Genomic DNA, 20,183 nt, shown 5'->3' with positions numbered 1-20,183 from the left:
CTCAAAAATCACATTTTTAATATTTGTGTTTACAACTATTGACGCATATCAGGACTAACATCTAGGCCCTGGCGTCTTCCATATATCATACAGAAGCAAATAAACATGTCAAAAAACGGGTTTAAGTCCCTTCAAACTGATAACTGAAAAGAAACAACAGGTTACTACCTGTCTTAGATTGGAAGGTCATCTGAGAGGAAAAACAAGTGAAACAAGATGGGTTTATAACATGCATCTGGGTCACACAAAGGTCATAGATAACAATTAATTAATTCTTACATACAATACATCCACCTGTTTATACAGAATCACTCTGAAAAAAATGGACCATGTCAAAATTTAAAAGTTACAAGTTTCACAAAGTCAATCAAATTTAATTAATCTATTCATGTAAACTTCCTGAGCTATAATCTTGCATATCCTGAATCAATCTTACTGTTCTGTATAAGTGATGTATTACTACGGTACATTGGGATGAAAACAGATATACAGTGTGCCAGCAACTAAGAGATGTCAAAGCTCTCACAAATAAAGTATAAATTAGATATGTGAGAAAAATATCACTTTCACTTAGAGTTTCATTTAGCCAAAATGTATTTGAATTGATTGATAGGCGAATTGGGCCCCTTTAAAAGTGCACTATGGTCATACTGAGCCAAATTGATATAATATATATGACTTGATAGAAACTTATAATGGGGCTATTTTATTTAACTATAGAGTCAAACAGGGCCAAGTTGATAATATTTATTTGAACTTATATATAATTATAATCTGCCCCTTATTAAAGTGAAAATAAAAGGTAGATCTGGGCCAAACTGATAAATGATCAGCTGATTTTTAGGGGAGAAGCTATCTAAGAGGAAAACTATGAAGATTCCCAACTAAAGCAGCTAGTAGATGCAGCAGCCTGATCAGTTCTATATAGCTAAACTGCAGGAGAAATTCAATCGGAAACAAATATTTCAAGTCAAAGTCTGCAAAAAATAGTCACACAAAGTTAATTTCAAACACCTAAATGTAATAGTATCAGACCAACTGCCACATATCCAACATTACAACACATGCTGTGGAAGAAACCCACCTCACACTGGTCTGACCGCTGATGCTGTTCTGGTTGGACATGGAGGACCATTTCTTGCTAAGGCTGGTTGAGGACGAAGGTCGAGGTGAAGCAGCGCTGCGTGTGGCGGGCGGTGTGTTGCTTCGAGCTGGAGTCACATGAGCATTATCCAATGCGTTGAGGTGAGAAGTTCGACTTGAATGTGAACTGGAAGACTTTGTTCTTGGGCTGCCACGGAAGGCTGGCTTGGACGGCAAAATGCTGTTTTGCGCTATGGTAAATAAAAACCAAATAATAACAACATACCAATGATCTTTGTTAACACATACTGTTATTGGTGATCAAAACATATGCATTCTGAAATTCTTCGCACATCATAAACAATTTGGATAAAATCTACTTTTTCTTCAGTACCTTTCATATTCCAATTATGCTTTCTTTAAAATTCACATCAGTTACTTTCCTTTCTAAAATATAAACTTACGTAACACTATGGGAGGAAACGGGAGTGACTGGAGAAAAACCCACATAGTCGGGTAGGTAACCCGATATCTTTTCACATTCAATCATGGAATCAAACCCCAGCTACCGTGGTGAAGAGCAATTGCGCTATCCACTGTACCACCTGACTATCCTTTCTACTATCTACATACCTCTGCCTGCCTCTGCCTGGCCAAGACGGCGAATGACATCGGCGAGAGCACTCTTCAGACAGATAATCTCATCCTCCTGCTGCTGTACCTTCTTCTCCAGGTAGGATACACGCTCACAGAGCTCTTCATGGTCCTGACTCAGCAGACCATCTACAACACACCAGTGTTTGATTAACTCACACAAGATATCTGTACCTCAAGAACTTTACTTACCTCAGGTAATTGGTCTGAACATGGACAGAAGGCGTCAAGGCGGGGAAACAAAAAAAAATTAAAAGATATATCACTATTCTATAAGTATGGTCCACTTTGGCCTGTTTCGCCATGAACATGACCATCTTTAAAATCAAAAAATCATATTTTCTTTCTCTGGCAAAAGATACAAGCATAACCTAATGTCTGCAACCAGAAAGATATCTTGCATGATGTTTACTTAAACTGGTTGTCAAAGTTGCTACTTTAAAATATATACAATAAACTATGTGGGTTTTCCTGACTTTAGATGGGTTATAACAGCGCCTACTGGTACAAACTTTTAAGCTTTCTCTTACTCATTCATCATGAAAATAAAACTTATTACATTCTATTCTCAAAAGTGGTGCTGACATGTGCTATAACTGAAAACTTTGCATTCCGTCATGAACTAATTCTAAAATGTTGTTAATTCTATCAACAGAAACCTAACCTCAAATCCTAAAACAGATTTACCTTCGGCTAGTCAACAAATATTGTCCGAAAACCACACAGAAATAATTTCCGACTTATTCAGTGAATTGTAATATACCTGTTCTGCACCTTACATGGCATGTCAATAGTTGATGCAATGGTATTTGTCATTGTGCTCATACCAAAATTGGTAAACATACCATATTGAATGCATTTGCATGTCTGTACTATTTTTAGACAAGGAATCACCGCATGCATGTGTAAATGTGATGACTGAAATAGTGAACCAAGCAGTTGATGAGATCTCTTTAATCCTCATGGCACTCTTTCTAGTCATGATACACACATTTATGAAGTTTTATCAAACAACATCTAATGACAATGATATGAACAATGACCCTTCGCTTGGTTTTGACTGTGAGCATAATGTAGCATTGAGCATAAATGTAGTACAAAAGTTGCAGTCTGGGATATTATTACAGTAATTTGACCTTTAAACCCTTATTGTGACCTTGACTTTGGTAGAACATACTTGTTTGTGCTACGGGACACATCATTTTAATCACAAAACACATTCCTTTGAAATTTCCAAAAAAAGCATTTAATGAAACAGAAATTACAGTATGAATAAGATGGAAAGACCAATTGTAGCTAAATTAACCCCCTATATCATGTTGATTTACAGTTCCATGAATTATTACATATTCTAATTTGCAGGGAATAATGATAAAATAGCTTGATAAATGAACTATTAACATACCAAGAGATGTTTTAGTCTGGTGTTATGCAGAATACATCAATTAACAGTATATTATGCAAGTTGCCCATGCAGATGTGGGTATTGATTCACCATATGATACTTGGGAGTTGGAGGTGCTCCCTATGTTTGGTGTGTCCATGCTGGCTAGGACTGCCCATGTCAGCATGCCATCAAATATGTACCACATAAAACGACCTTATCTGATAAAACAGCAGCCACATACTGGTCTCATCATGAAATGATACTTCTGCTTCTATCTTAATAACATTCAATATACAGTATATTAAGTATAATACTTATATGCATACCTCCACTACACTGACATCATACCTGATACAACTGTTTGCATTCTAAATACTCCTCAATGTGCTAACATTGTACTCAGTACAACTGTTTATATACATATTTTGTATACATTTCAAGTAAAGCTGTTTGTATCTAAATTTGTGTACCTTTAAATACATCACATCATATTTAGAACAGGTGCTAGATATATCTAACCCCTCAATATATGGCATCATACAGATTACAGGCTGAATCTACTCATTACTGATAAGCAGGCAACTTATCAAGTACAGTAATTCACAGTAGGTATAAACATATCCCTTAATATGCTGGTATCTTACCAGTATTCAGAAACATCAGCAGTATATAAATAGTATGAAGTAGAAAATGCAGTGAAAAATGAATGACAGTCACATTTTTTGTCACTTGTGTAATTATAACAGTAATATAGAATTTAAGTAAAAAGATGACTGGACAACATCCACTTGAAGTTACTTGGCAAATTTATTGCAGTTTACTAGTTTCAGCTTATTAGATAAGCCGCATCAGAACAATTGTTTACAATTCAAAACTGACATAAAGTATGAAATGCGGTGCCTCTGCCTGGCAACGATCACATGGTGTAACAAGAGGCCCATGGGCCTTAACGGTCACCTAATATATTTATACAGAGAGTTGATTTTGTTTTTAACATGAACAGAATTATTATTCAAAGTGACAAAAAAACAATAAAACCACCTTATTCAATATCTAGCATACAGATTTAAGACTAAAAACTATTTGAAACTAGCACCACTGATTCTAAACAAGGAAAATGAAGAAATTTTAGCACACTGACTCCTTTGGGCCCCACCCTACAGCCCTTGGGAGTAGGGCTGGCTCAAAATGTAATATTCAAAGTATCATTTACCATTATAAACCATAATAAATTTTGCCCCCCTCCCCCTCCTTTCCCAGGGGGTAAATGTGAGACCCTAGGGTCATAAACCTCAAGACCCTTCCATCTATGAAGAGTATTTGATTTTACCATATCTGGGTCTTGATAAGAAGATTTTTGAAATTTCAGTAAACTTGACCCTTTTTGGCCCCACCCATCAGCCCCTGGGGGTCAGTCAGGGCTGATATGTGCTTATATTATCAAACTGCTACCTAATACTGATAATGCTAACCCAAATTGAATTACTTCCAATGGAAATTAAACAAATGTTGGTCCAAAATGTGATTTCCCTATATAAACTATAGTAAAGTTTACCCCCTCCCCAGGGGGAAACGTGAGACCCCAGGGTCAAGAAATTCACAATTTCGGTAAAGCACCTTAAGACCCTTCCATCTATGAAGAGTATTTGATTCTACCATATCTGGGTCTTGAGAAGAAGATTTTTGAAATTTCAGTCAATTCAACCCTTTTTGGCCCCACCCATCAGCCCCTGGGGGTCAGTCAGGGCTCATAGGTGCATACTATCAAACTGCTACCTAATACTGATAATGCTAACCCAAATTGAATTACTTCCAATGGAAATTAAACAAATGTTGGTCCAAAATGTGATTTCCCTATATAAACTATAGTAAAGTTTACCCCCTCCCCAGGGGAAAACGTGAGACCCCAGGGTCAAGAAATTCACAATTTTGGTAAAGCACCTTAAGACCCTTCCATCTATGAAGAGTATTTGATTCTACCATATCTGGGTCTTGAGAAGAAGATTTTTGAAATTTTAGTCAATTTGACCCTTTTTGGCCCCGCCCCTCAGGCCCCTGGGGGCTTAGGACTAAACCGGCAATTTTTTTTGTTGACCTTTGTCCATGGAAGGTTCCTGCAAAATTTCATTGAAATTGGTTCAGTGGTTTTGGAGAAGAAGTCGAAAATGTAAATTGTTTACGGACGCACGACGGACGACGGACGCACGACGGACAAAAGGCGATCGCAATAGGTCACTTGAGACTTTGTCTCAGGTGACCTAAAAAGTGACGTCTATGATAGTTCACAAGAGATTGACGTCATAGTTCATGAGTCCATAACAGTGTTATAGGTAACATTTATACCTTAAAGGAAGGGCTTGGCCGAACATGCTGTCACTACACTACTGACAGACAGCTGGTTTTCAGACTCGTGTGGATACAGGATAGATGATGAAAGGACAGATGTGGATAAATATAGATGAGGATACAAGTTTAATGTGATGATGCGAAATCTTTCGAAAATACAATCATAGGTGATGTGATAACCAATGTAGTCTTTAACAGTGAAATGTGATTGACACAGGGTAGTGATGCTTAGATGTGTCCGAGATTATACAGATGGCAGCAAGCTATTGTCAGGCTGAGCCACTGGTCGAAACACAGGCCGGTCATGCAGTGTAACATCGAACATCATGCTGAACAAACTCTTACCAGCCACGTCTAGGGCAAACCGCAGCTCCTTCTTAGGGGCAAGTCCCGCACAGGGGTCCTGAGAGGTCCCATTCTCTATATGGCAAACCAATCTTCATTACTTATGGCAGCAACCATATCTGGGAGTTTATCCACTAACTCTTAACACACAAGTCATAGACCCTAAACTAGACAGTGGGTGTCAACTCATCATTTACAAACTTACATCATCTAGAAAGTTAAATTTAGACATTCCAGTGAGTGTATGAAATAGTTTTGAATTCTAAACTAGCTAGTGAAAAGTACATACTTTAGAACCATATTTGTGGAGGTTACAATATGTGAGGTAGAATATCACAGGTCCAGGTGTTTGTATCAGATTTGACCAACAAAGCCAAGGAAGGGAGATAACTCTGACATGGGTATCGGGCACATGCTACTTTATCTGACATAAAATTTGTATAAACAGGCAAACTCCTTCTATGTTTCTTTCTCTCAGTGACAAAATACTACAAGCACACTAATTCATGTGTATGATTTACTATAAAGTCTACTTCATTAGAGACATAGATTTGTTTGCTAACCTTCCTATATACAGATATATACCTATGTTGGAAGAGAGACAACTGCAACATTATCAGCCAGGTACTACGATACTTGAAACATGTACTACATGAAAAAGAGAATTGATTGAAAAGGTTCACTAATACAATACTCTACCCAATAGATCAAATAATACCATACTCTATTACTATTGATCCAATAAAACAAAGAGAAAAACCAACAAATTTGTAATTATCTGTATTCCAGAAGTTGTCATCTGTAATTTTAATCAGTGTAAAAATAAAGTGAACATATCCAAGTTTCCATTACCGGGTATATGAGTTTGCCTTTGAATGTTTACTGAGATTCCCGATGTAATTATGCATGCATCAGAACAAAACATTAGGAGACCTTAGACTGCAGGCATCTCTATCACTTTCATCAAATATAGGAATTCAATTTGTGCTTATTGTTGCCATTAGAATCAGAGCAACATAATGGACAATGGAATTGAGGTAGCCGATTCTTACTTCCAGTCCAATGCTTTGACTGGCATTGATTAACTTCCAGACAGGGAGATGGCAGTTACAAGAATAGTGTGGTGGTCAGGCTATATACACATTCTCTGTTAATTAGTTATGTTAGAAAAAAACCAATACCCGTATAGTATTGGGCACTGAATTACAAGGACATCATTAACATATCACCAGGACACTATTTACCATGTCTGGGTCAGCCAAGCATTTAGCTCAGAACTGCAACAAGAGAGCAACAGAGAGTGAAGGGATCATCTTGTGATAAAATAATTATAAAGTGAAAATAAAGAGTGATTTAAGGTTTCCCTTGTGACAAACCATTTTGTGACCAAAAAAGGGCAATAACTTATTGTCTTTTTGTGACCAACAACCTTGAAGTGACAAGAGGAAGAGGATGAAGAATAAGTTTTTTTACAACCTTGTTTTGACAATAGTGAGAGAGTAAGGGATTCCTTCTGACAATTCACACTGTCGTGATAAGAGGGGAAAAGAGATTGAAGGGTACCCTTATGAAAAACAAGATTGTAATGACAAAATGAGATAATGAATGGTCCCATATATAGTGACAAGACAGGAGACTGAAGGGGCCTTGTGACAAACAACATTCTATTAAATAGATGGAGGGACTGGGGTTTCCCTTTGTGACAAAAAACTTTGTAATAAGAAGATGGAGGGACTGGGATATCCCTTTGTGACAAACAATATTGTAGTAAGAAGATGGAGTATCCCTTTGATGGAGGGACTGGGGTTTCCCTTTGTGACAAACAATATTGTAGTAAGAAAATGGAGGGACTGGGATATCCCTTTGTGACAAACAATATTGTAATAAGAAGATGGAGTATCCCTTTGATGGAGGGACTGGGGTTTCCATTTGTGACAAACAATATTGTAGTAAGAAGATTGAGGGACTGGGATATCCCTTTGTGACAAACAATATTGCAATAAGAAGATGGAGGGACTGGGGTTTCCCTTTGTGACAAACAACATTGTAATAAGAAGATGGAGGGACTGGGGTTTCCCTTTGTGACAAACAACATTGTAATAAGAAGATGGAGGGACTGGGGTTTCCCTTTGTGACAAACAACATTGTAATAAGAAGATGGAGGGACTGGGGTTTCCCTTTGTGACAAACAACATTGTAATAAGAAGATGGAGGGACTGGGGTTTCCCTTTGTGACAAACAACATTGTAATAAGAAGATGGAGGGACTGGGGTTTCCCTTTGTGACAAACAACTTTGTAATAAGAAGATGGAGGGACTGGGATATCCCTTTGTGACAAACAATATTGCAATGACAAGATGGAAACTATATAGATCCCACTGTGATAAGTGACAAACAACTACCCGGTATGTGCTGACAATTAAGTCAGAGAGATTAGATTGTCCACTTACAACAAACAACTATGTGTTGACAAGTCATAGAGATTACATTGTCCATTTGCAACACACAACTTTGTGTTGATAAGATAGAAAACTAAAATGTCTCCATATGACAGATAAAACTATAGTGAAAGGATCCGGAAGAGATGACTGCAGAAGGGTCCTAATGTGACAAACAGCCTTGTAGTAAATAGTAGGGATTGTAAAAACCCTTCGTGCCAAATGAACAGTGTGGTGACAAGGGAGAAGACTGAATAGTCTCCATGTTATAGTCAATATTCTAGTTGAAAGAGATAGATGTTGAAGAGTCCCCTTCTACTTTTCAATCATAGCTAGGCCTACTTGGAAGAAAGTTTACAGTCGTTATCATGGCCTAATTCATAACTGGGGACTCCGTCTCTATAATGATAATGGGTTCATGACGTATTTCCTTTTGTTTTGATGACTCTTCTGTCAATTTGTCTTTGTGTTGATGCTATGGTAGTAGATGTAGAACACATTATGTATGGCTATAGTGACAAAGGGCAAAGGTCCTCGAGTGGTAAAACTTTTATGACTCACTAAACCTAATCTCTTTCAGCATCAAGAACATCAGCTTTCTCCTTTTAAAAGCTTAAAACGGTCAAAGCTTGTAAGACATGTTTCAATTACACAGAATCCATTGTATATGCCATCAACTACAAATAAACATCCTTTTAAAATTTAACTACATAACCATGTGAGGCAGACAAGTATATTTACTCCTACTTTCCATGTATACAGCTATGGTGTGTGAAGGGTATGGTTGAGTAGAGGACTAAACAATACTGGCCACACATTACTACACAACAGTTACTGGTCCCCCTCAGTACAATCCCCTCAGGAATTAGCTATAACTTACTAATATTTCCTCAATTTTTTAGTCAAGGCTTGATCCACAATTAACTGAAGACATCAAAAGGACTCAACTATTAGTACAAAGTGTAGTGACAAAATTATTGGTGGCATCACTCAGCTTAATCGCCTCAAATTAAATCTTCCATCCCGACACAGTAGCAGTACTGACCTGAGTACTAATTAAGTAGCACTAACTGTGCAATTTACAGCCAACTTTTCTTTTTTGTGGTTTTAAATGCCACAAATTCAGTTAAAAGTTTATCCTTGATATGATAAAGCATTTATGTCTGATATTGGTAAAATCCTAGATTTCCCCCAAATTTCAAGATACAGCGGGACCTAATGGGTTGGTTGGTTGGGGTAGGAGGTGGGTGTCTACCTTTAAATTCTTAGCTTGGCTACATGATTTACATTTGATGCAAAGTATTATGTTTCCTAGCCCTGGCATAATTATATTTAATTAAGAAACCATCTGGTTAAGCTATTCAAATGCCTAGGACTGCTGACCCAGATACAGTTTATATCCGATTAGAATCAACACCTCTAGTACCTCCAGTAGTGGTTTCTGACAAATATTAACTGCATGGCCACGTTAGTCAGAAGCTAACCAAAGGTTCCTATAGATGAACATATGATTAAGCACAAGTTGTTCTGGCTGGTCTGGAAGTTTGTGATTTAAACATATATACATGTTAAACAAATCTGACCTTCACAGGCGTAGCTGTAAATCAGGCATGTATTGCTACCAAACAGCACTGCACAATTATGTACCTTGTGTGTTCAGCATTACAAATCACCTTTATTTCTACATGGTATACATTACATAAATAAGGTAATAGAAGCCTAACAACCAGTTAAAATCTCACATTTTCCCATAAACTGTGACATCATCCTGAAAGAATGGATCCATTGTGGTACATGTTTAATGGCTTTGCTACCCTTGGTAAAATTCAGTGCAATAATTAATGAAAACAGAAATTTGGAAAAGGTATTTAAGTATACTTTTTTTATAAAATCTATAGAAGATTTTACGTAAAAGGTCAGTAAATGTCTATGAATATTTTGATCACCCTAGCCTGCTGCAGCTGCCCATCTGAATCCCTTTATATGCAACAGCTAGGATTTAAAATTATGCCATATGTGGGTGGTTATGAGAAACTTGGACAGGCAAACTTGGGCAAACTTTGTACAGTAACTGATGTGCACTGTGTGAAAATAACAACCTTCCTCACATATAGTCCTGTTACCAAGACGATGTGTAGCCCCAAACCATAACCACCCTCAGAGACTGTTAACCTAGAATAACATCCAAGGCCTTACATGTAAATATGTGATGGTACAACCCTTCACTGCTTTGATACTATATATAATACATTGTATACACTTTCATATCAGAGTTTTAACACAATTTTATCTTCTTCTTTTTTAAGAAGAAGAAACAAAAAACCTCACCATTATAACACTATGCAAGTGATTTTTTTCAAGGATTGTGGTCAGTTCGTTGAATTTATTTAGGGAAAACTTAATTGCTATTATAATTGCTAAGATCAACACCAAATTCTGATTTTTTTTTTTTAAATGTTCGGGTATTCCAGTGTAGGTCTATGGAATATAATATTACACAAGGTGTTGAGCGATCTCCATCAGCACCTCAATTTACTTTATTTAAGCCAAAAAAATAACAACATTTATAATGGAAAAGATCACAAAATGCAGAATATTTAGAACTAATGCATGTAAGTATATAAATATTCACAGGTTTCTGCCCATACAGTTCTGTTCTTTACATTGTTCTGAATTTGTAGTTGTATCATTGTATGTCAATACTTGCACATTTCACACGTACGGTACTGTAGTGTAAGCAGTTGAGGGTCTTGTGGAAGATCGATTTTTGTATTTAACTTATCACCCTTATTAGATAAAGAACTTACTATTTACAGACTGATATTCTAGTACTCAAATCTTTTTGACAGCCAGCTACTATATTTATAACTACACTATTTACCACTACACCTTACAGTAAGCATATATTGACATATTGTAGTAAGCAAATTGACAGATGTCACCTATTTCAATAGCATTGTACACAATATACTCATTTTCATAACACAGCTAAAACACAAGTGTAAGGTCAGAATAGTTGCACCTATAAAGTATCACAGTTTTCCACAAATCATTCATCAAATGCAAAGCCTCCTTTGTATTTAGCCTTAAAACCCTTTATATTATTTGCTTTCAGGCATGCTTCAACTTGAAATAAAGTGTTTTTAATTTAAATCCATTGTACCGGGTATACATGACAGATAAGATTAGAATGTGCCGGTCTGGGACCCTGTATAATGTGTCCCCCGACCAACCCACCTACTGTGAACACTGCTCTTATCCAAAGCCCCACTCTGGGGCCTGGGTTACCTACCTTTGGTCCTGGGCACGTCCCCGTCCATGGTTCCTATACACACAGTAATGCCACGCCTATTCCTCTGCTGCTGCCGCTACTACTAAGGTTTAAATTTAGTCAGGAAAACTTCTAGCTTCCAACAAGGTCAAGGTCAGTGGAGTGCATTCACTGTTACTGAAGATAACATTAGTAACACTGTAGTAGGTGAACCGTGAAACCCAGCCAAAACAGTGTATGTGTCTTCACATGTGAGTTATTAGGTGAAAGCAATATTATAATCCAAACTATGGGTATTATGGTGTTTTGTTATGAATAAACTTGATAGTAATGTAAGGTGTAAGTCAAACAAAGCTAGTACACAAAAGAGTAGTACTACATATACATGAGTAATGTTTATACAGTAGGAGTTATATATGTGTATATTGGCCGACTGGCCCTATATACTCATGCCTCTCAAGCCATTCATACAATACACCCCACACCAACACTTTAACCTACTTTAACCTCGATCAGACAGTTTTATGCCACTTGTCTCAGATAATGTCCACACCGGACCAAACAGATAAGGAATGTCATATATCAATTTTTTATTCTTCCATACTGTGTACTCAACACTCCTATATACACACATACGAAATCCTAAAAACCAGGACACAATTATACACATGCTGAACAAATTACAATCCCCTTTTAGGCTAAGCAATACAAACTATCACACAAGTACTACTCAAAACCATCCCTACAAAGTCTGTACATCTAAGTCTTATAGCCTGAAGCAAAATATCATACAATAGTTTAACAGAACAAAATAACCTGTTAGATTAAATGAGACTAGATATTGAGACCCGTGACTGGCAGCATAATGCATTTCACAATTTTTGACTTCACATTTCAAAAATTTTGCAACACCTGTTTTTTTCTTACAGAGTTTCACATAGCCTGGAATCCAAACACAAACATTTTGCTAATATAATATGTAATTTCAATTTAAAGAGTTGTCATTGATTTTTGTTTCTTCTTGATAATATTTATTATACATGCCCCGACAACTGGCCCCACATATTTAATATACAAGTATCATATATAGCAGTTCAACTGAAAAATCATTAAATTTTAATTCTGTTTGGTCACAGTCACCTGTTTTATGTGTACACAATAATCAATAGAGGTATGTATAGTGTCTGTCATCTATACTCCATGTATAGACAGATCAGACTTCATAGCTTGATCAGTAATAAACTACATGTTTATCAATCCTATTAGCTTTGAATTGAGGCTTATAATGCTTATAATGCAGCAGTATTACTGTGAAATGTGTAAGCAACAAGCTAATTAGTAATTATACTGGTAAAATCACTAAGTTTGACAGCAATTTAGTACACTGCTGTTTTCTAAACCGGCTCATTTATGCATACATTTTCTATTTTCTTCTGTTTCCTTTTGCTTATTAATCACAGGATGGAATTATTAATCATAAACTACAAAACATTTTTAGCAAGAGATCCCAGAGGGATCTTGGCACCCACCATTGTACCATCTTCATTAGTTCTTCGTCAGTTCGATCTTTTCTCTTCTTTCCTCTAATCTGTTTGATCGAGTCATGTTAACAGTAAATGCACCTTGAGGTAACTTTTGATCTAAACTTAATACTGATGTGTATGAAAGTCAACCTTCAAAGTGAGTTTGTCATTTCACATATTTACTAGTACAGCTACTTAATGTGAAAGAAATAGAATCGATCATTGCAATATGAGAAAGATCTGTTTAGTTCTTCCTTTAGCCATTTTGTTTTTATGATCAGTCTCAAAATATAACATGCAGAACAAAGGATCAAGGGGAACCTACATTTAAAATTTGAGAAAGATCCCTTAAGTGTTATTCCTGAGAAATAGTACTAACAAACCTTCAATGTCAAAAATTGAAGGTAGCTGTCGGTAGGCCATTTTGTTTAACTGATCAGCTTCAAAAGTAAACATGAACAATAAAGGATAGTGGGGAACCTGCATTGGCTGGCCCAAAATATTTTTTTTGGGCGAGTAAAAAATTTGAAGCACTGGCCCAAATAATTTTGGGAAGAAATATTTCCACAGCGTTAAACACAATGCTTCAGCACATTTGAATTACATATAACATGACAATGTTTGTAATATGTAAAACAGAATAAAACATTATATGTTTAATTCTTCAATCCTAGTTAAAACCTGACATGACTCCATTCAGGTCTTCCAAAAAAGTAATACACAAAACTTGCACCTCAAAGACGACACCCTGGCAGCATTTATATAGAAAATCTGAAAAAAAATCATCACATTTTTTGTATCATGGACAGTTCGATTCAAATCGAAGTAATGACAACTGAAAAATGTACTGCCCCCCAGTTAATGTGGAAGGGACTATAATTTCTTTTATTCATTAATTTTACGACAGTCGCCAAAACTATTTTTGTTGGGCCAGTGACTACCTCACTTTTGACAACTTTTGGTCGCTCGAGCAAGACTTTACCCGCCATTACTGGCAAGCAGGCGACCGTCCATTTCAGGCACTGCTGCACAGCTAGGGACCAAGGGAAACCTACATATAAAATTTAAGAAAGATCCCACTGGTACTTCCTGAGAAATAGCGATAACAAACTTTCACTATCAAAATCCAAGATGGCTTCCTGTCGGCCATGTTGTTTATCTGATCAGTCTCAAAAGTTGCCCTGCACAGCTTAGGACCAAGGGGAACCTACATATAAAATTTGAGAAAGATCCCTCTGGCACTTCTTGAGAAATACTGATAACAAGAATTGTTTAAGGCAGACGACGGACGACGGACGGACAGACCACGGACGCAGGGTGATTTGAAAATTTAACAAGAGATCCCAAAGGGATCTTGGCGCCCACCTTTGTACCATATTCATTAGTTCTTTGTCAGTACGATCTTTTCTCTTCTTTCCTCTAATCTGTTTGATCGAGTCATGTTAACAGTAAATGCACCTTGAGGTAACTTTTGATCTAAACTTAATACTGATGTGTATGAAAGCCAACCTTCAAAGTGAGTTTGTCATTTCACATATTTACTAGTACAGTACTTAATGTGAAAGAAATAGAATCGATCATTGCAATATGAGAAAGATCTGTTTAGTTCTTCTTTTAATCCATTTTGTTTTTATGATCAGTCTCAAAATATAACATACACAACGAGGGATCAAGGGGAACCTACATTTAAAATTTGAGAAAGATCCCTCCCGTACTTCCTGAGAAATAGCGATAACAAACTTTCACTATCAAAATCCAAGATGGCTGCCTGTCGGCCATGTTGTTTATCCGATCAGTCTCAAAAGTTGCCCTGCACAGCTTAGGACCAAGGGGAACTTTCATATAAAATTTGAGAAAGATCCCTCCAGTGCTTCTTGAGAAATAGCGATAACAAACTTTCAATATCAAAATCAAAGATGGCTGCCTGTCGGCCATGTTGTTTATCCGATCAGTCTCAAAAGTTGCCCTGCACAGCTTAGGACCAAGGGGAACTTTCATATAAAATTTGAGAAAGATCCCTCTGGTACTTCTTGAGAAATACCGATAACAAGAATTGTTTACGGACGGAGGACGGACCACGGACGCAGGGTGATTTGAATAGCCCACCATCAGATGATGGTGGCTAAAAATGTAGAGCTCTTCCCTCTAATCAATTCTGGATACATCTTTTGCAGGAAGTAACTTCTTTTTACATTAATTTGCTAAAACATCTTTCAGAAATGTCCCATTTACACAGCTTCTTCTTCATATTAACAGAAGTAACCCACACTACCTGGTACACCCATGTACCACCTACTTAGGAGGACCCATTTAGGTGTTTTATTTGAAATAAGGGTTAGTCATCATGATTCATACCAGTTCTGACATCCCACTGAAGCACATCTCTTTGTAACTTCATTTGAATTACATGTTTACTAGGATCAAAAGTCTCTACTTGTGGCACTGAGTGTATCTCATTTAATGTGATGCACTTAATGATGGGTCCCTCCCCTGCAGATTTTAATTTTGTTTTTTATTTGGCATCTGCATTTTTTGTCGAACACCAAGGTTACAGACTTGACATAAGTTCAATCTGAGACAAGCTGAAATTTTGACAGTCAACCAACCATCTGAACTTACAGCTGGTCATCTGTGACAATTGCCATTAACCATTAAGTGGTGATACATTTTCGCCCCTTCACAGAATCTTTTCCCTCACATACTACATATTTACTGGTAAACACTCTCTTTACCGAGTCACGTACTTGTAACAAGGTTTGGGAACAACACCAAACTTATAATGTGAGATGGGCAAAGCATGGGGCAAAATAAATGTTTTAAGGAAGACCTTCAAAATTCTTGACAGTCATTTACCAACTACACGAGCTCTCCTGACTTGTCATCATGTGACTTGTCTAGTCTAGTAAAAAACAAGCTTCTTAGGACGTTGCATTTTGTAGGTTTGCAGACCTGGCCGTGACTTACCTAAACCTGTACAGACAAAACATGTACTATAGACCAGGATATATGACTGTATCACTACCACTTTGCTTTCCTATCTCTATTTATTTAACATCTGATATGGCAGACCCCTGTTATCAACACAGCAAAGTGTTAACAGATACTGGCTGACAGTTCATCGTGGATTTATCACAATAAACAAACACTGTACAACTATTGCAGATTGATAGAAATCAAGATCCCAAAATAGGAACGTACCAAATGAACGACTCACATACCAGGTAATATGTACTGTAACAGCACACAATGCTGCATATGTACCACTTTCAGCACAAATTAATACTACATCAGCATTCAGTGTTGTATCACTGTGAAATGCTGTATGATTGTGTATTATTGTATTACATGTAAGACAATAAATAGACACCAGCAGACAATAGAAAAAAATGCTTTATTTTGGGTCCCTGTAAGTGCACAGAGCTGAGATGCAACCATTGTCTTTGTAAGAGAACACTGAATGATAGTAAGAAATCAGACAAAAGGAATAAAAGTGACCGAGAGATCAGATCAATGAGTAAGAGATCTGATTTCAATGAATGACAGACTAGTAAGAGATCAAATAATAAATGACAGTAAGATCACTTCAATGAATTATTTTGAGAGATAATTAATGAATGTCAGTCAGTAACAGATCATTGAATGTTTGTATGAGATGAATATAATTTAAAACACATGTATTAGTACAATGTAATATTTAATGAAAGGTGAAAGACACAACACATTCAAGGGTGTTCAATTTTATATTAGAGTACAAGCAGGCAGATATTGACAAATAGTACTAGCACGACCTATATTTCATAGTAAATATTGACAATTTCACAATTTAAGCCTGGTATAATATCCAAATAGCATAGGACTCCAGGCTAGTAAAATTGTACACCCTTGTACTCCAAGATAACTTACATTTAATTCAAGTTACATAAAGGTGCCATTTTCAACGATTCATTTCATCAGTTCACTAGCTTTAGATATTGCTACACATGCCAGGTTTTTACCTAATATATACAGTTTTATACTAATCATGCTACAATTCAAGACAAATGAATTAAAAACTTAACAAATTAAATTGTATCAACACATGTACTATCATATCAAAGTTTTTTCAAACTAAACTATGCCCAACATGTAAAGACTAAAACAAGTACTTTACTTTCTAACTGTATACAGCAATAAACTATGCATTAATTCACTTTATACATCTATATATATCCTTATAATAACAATAAAATATGTCTTACTTCTAGGTATATTCAATACAAAATTAACAACACAATTAACTGCTGTATTTAAAGCAAACACTTTGCAGGAACTAATTTATTTAGATTTTAAGTTCACGTAAAACTCCTAAAGGTAAAACCACAGTCTCCATCCTAAAATCTTTCTAACGACATGTGTAATACTGGGTATGTATTAAATTGTATAACAGTGTGTGAAATCAGTGGTAACCTAAAGCAGTAGCAGCAGCTTTATAATGCTAAACGTTGTCAAGCTACATGTATGATAAGATTTCAACATACTGAATTCAAATTGTATCCCTATTTTTAAAATGGACAATATAGGGCCAAGAAAAATAATACTATTATACCCAATTTGTTAGGGTTTTACAAACCCAGATCAATTCTTTCTTCATTTATCCAACATGTGTGACATGAAACAAACAGCTGGTGTATACTAGTATACAAAAGAGCAGGCTTCAGACTAAGTACAATGTTTGTCTGGCTACATCAATATAATTTGTTACACCTGTAGGAAAGTTCCAGATAGTGTGCTAACTACTATACCGGTAAATAGCCACATGCAAGAAGAATGAACAAATATCGATGAGAAATATAACTTTTTATATATATATATAGTGATAAATAGTTTAAAATGTCCATGTGACGGTAAAAATATAAATAACAAAACACGAAGACTAGTATAATAGGCTAGCGCTTTTGCCCATCTTGGGGCTCTTATGATGGGCGAAAGCGCTAGCTGATTATACTAGTCTTCGTGTTTTGTTTTATCTATATATATATATACATTATATACATGGTAGGTGGTATTGTTCTCCACATTAATCATCTTCACAAAATAATTAAGTAAAATACTTTATTACTCATCTGGGTTTTCATTAAGAACAGCAGGTCAATATGACTGGTTCAGTTCTAATATATCTAATATGTTATTTTACAAAAGTTGTCTGGTTAAAAAACTCATTTGGCCTGTTCAAATAGAAGTTACTGTAAAGCCTGTATTATAGAAATAAGAACCTGTATATATTATTTGAATATATATATGTGTATTAGCGTGTAGTATGGTACATACCAGTTGTTAAAGAAAGGTAATCTATAAATCATCAAACCAATTATACATTCACATCAGGTATAATTTTTCAAATGTATGATTAGATACATATCATTTGGTATGGTTATATAGGTTATACATATATATGAAATATATAACAAATCAAATGAAACTTTGCTTCTTGTCGGAATTCATAATTCAAGATAATGCTATAGTTAGTAATGTCTGCAGTAGATCTTTCAAAGACATTGTCAGTGCCAATGTGAACACATATAGTAAGCTTCTTTAAAACAGTTTTATGTTATTGTTTTCTTGGTTATAAGTTCTTTATTTTCTTGTTAAGGCTTTTACCCCGGGTACTCAATAAAAACTCTTAAAAATGCAAGTGGATGGTTCAAATCTAAGTGGGCAAATACAACCTGACTTTATTGTTGTTCAATTTAAACAGTTATGAAATAAAATTCCACATATTCAAGTAGTGGAGCACCGTCATTGAATGTTAATAGTTGTTTTTGTTAATTTGGGGTTTGGCCTTTTTGTCTCATTCTGGGAAGAAAACATACTAACTGGGAAGGAAATTTTCAGGAGTAAACTGCAAATTCTGGGAATAAGGCATAAATATGAAATAGTTTCAATTTGGAATGGCCCATTATCAGCCCAAAAAAGTCCCCTGAAACCCCCCCACTGATATATCATATAAGACAAGTGTAAACAGAGGTGAGCAATATCTGTGGTCACGATAATCTTGTGTATTTTGAAAAAAATGGAGAACCAAGCTGGGTGAAGGCAGAGACGTATTATACGTCTCTGGTGAAGGTAAAACAAAACATTTTGTTTTGATTACTCAATTTCCAATGACTGGTGGCATTGCAATGACATTATTGCGACTAGGGACCACAAACTAAAGAACCTGCCTATATTGATACATGTAAGGAAGGAAGCTTAATATTGCCTGTGTAATTAATGATCGGTGTATAAAGACCCAAAAACAGGGTTTGAAAATTGCTCTCCTCTATCACAGGCGCTTGTATCTGGTATTCAATACCCGAGCTAAAATCCAAAATTCACTATTTGCATATATATAAGTAGTGCATTTTGGATTTCAGCTCATATGTATGTAAGTAGTGCATTTTGGATTTTAGCTTGGGTATTAAATACCAGATTTGCATATATATGTAAGTAGTGCATTTTGGATTTCAGCTCATATGTATGTAAGTAGTGCATTTTGGATTTTAGCTTGGGTATTAAATACCAGATACAAGCGCCTGTGCCTCTATTAAGGCGCTTTCACTGTTCTCCTAGATCTTCAAGGGGAAATAACATAAAATATTTAAACGGCAGAACTTCCTCCGGCGTTTGAAAGAAAATGTATTTAGTACCAACATGAAGCTTTATTGGGAGATAAATTGTGCCTTTTTGTAAAGTTACTGACGGTCGATTCGTTGAACTGGTCGATGATACCGGCTGATACAACAACCTGCGGCCAAATGCATCGCAGTCACTTCAGGTTAGATAACAATAAATGCAAAGTATTGATTAACACCATTGTTAAACATTAGTGCATTAGTTGTCATGCGTGTTAATACATACCCACACCACTAGATATAGATATTAGTGAGGCATCTTCCATCTCGTACATGTGTAAAATCGGGTCCGGGCATTGGCTGCGTGAAACGTCATTGATTTTGAGGAGTATGCGAAAATATCACAATTATTTCAGCGAGATAAAGCCTTTTCAGCAAAAATATTAAAAATATAGTGTGTCGATTACAATTAATCTTGTGTATTATCAAATCATATAAAGTCACTTTTAATATGGCTTCAATGACTTTAATGACGTTAATTACCTA

The 20,183-nt window shown here is 36.0% G+C and overlaps 1 protein-coding gene across 8 annotated transcripts in view; it reads right to left on the bottom strand.

Annotated features, from left to right (window-relative positions):
- LOC110441891 (echinoderm microtubule-associated protein-like 2) overlaps positions 1–20,009 on the bottom strand; it is a 44,956-nt gene extending 24,947 nt beyond the window's left edge. For 3 of the 8 annotated variants that reach the window (XM_021485186.1, XM_021485191.1, XM_021485190.1), the window contains exons 1-4: positions 19,924–20,003; positions 5,816–5,890; positions 1,717–1,866; positions 1,085–1,334 (exon numbers count right to left, since the gene is read on the bottom strand). In XM_021485186.1, coding sequence (XP_021340861.1) covers positions 1,085–1,334; positions 1,717–1,866; positions 5,816–5,890; positions 19,924–19,972 — 524 coding nt within the window. In that variant the 5' untranslated portion in view covers positions 19,973–20,003. Of the gene's footprint in view, positions 1–1,084; positions 1,335–1,716; positions 1,867–5,815; positions 5,891–11,545; positions 11,702–19,923 lie in introns of all 8 variants that reach the window. The other 5 variants (XM_021485187.1, XM_021485189.1, XM_021485188.1 and 2 more) reach the window with 5 other exon arrangements.
- Between the last annotated feature and the right edge of the window lie 174 nt (positions 20,010–20,183).

The sequence above is a fragment of the Mizuhopecten yessoensis genome, unplaced genomic scaffold (assembly GCF_002113885.1).
Source record: "Mizuhopecten yessoensis strain PY_sf001 unplaced genomic scaffold, ASM211388v2 scaffold716161, whole genome shotgun sequence".
In the NCBI taxonomy this organism is placed as follows: domain Eukaryota; kingdom Metazoa; phylum Mollusca; class Bivalvia; order Pectinida; family Pectinidae; genus Mizuhopecten; species Mizuhopecten yessoensis.
Note: the sequence above shows the minus strand (reverse complement) of the source record. Positions and strands in the feature narration are given on the sequence as shown.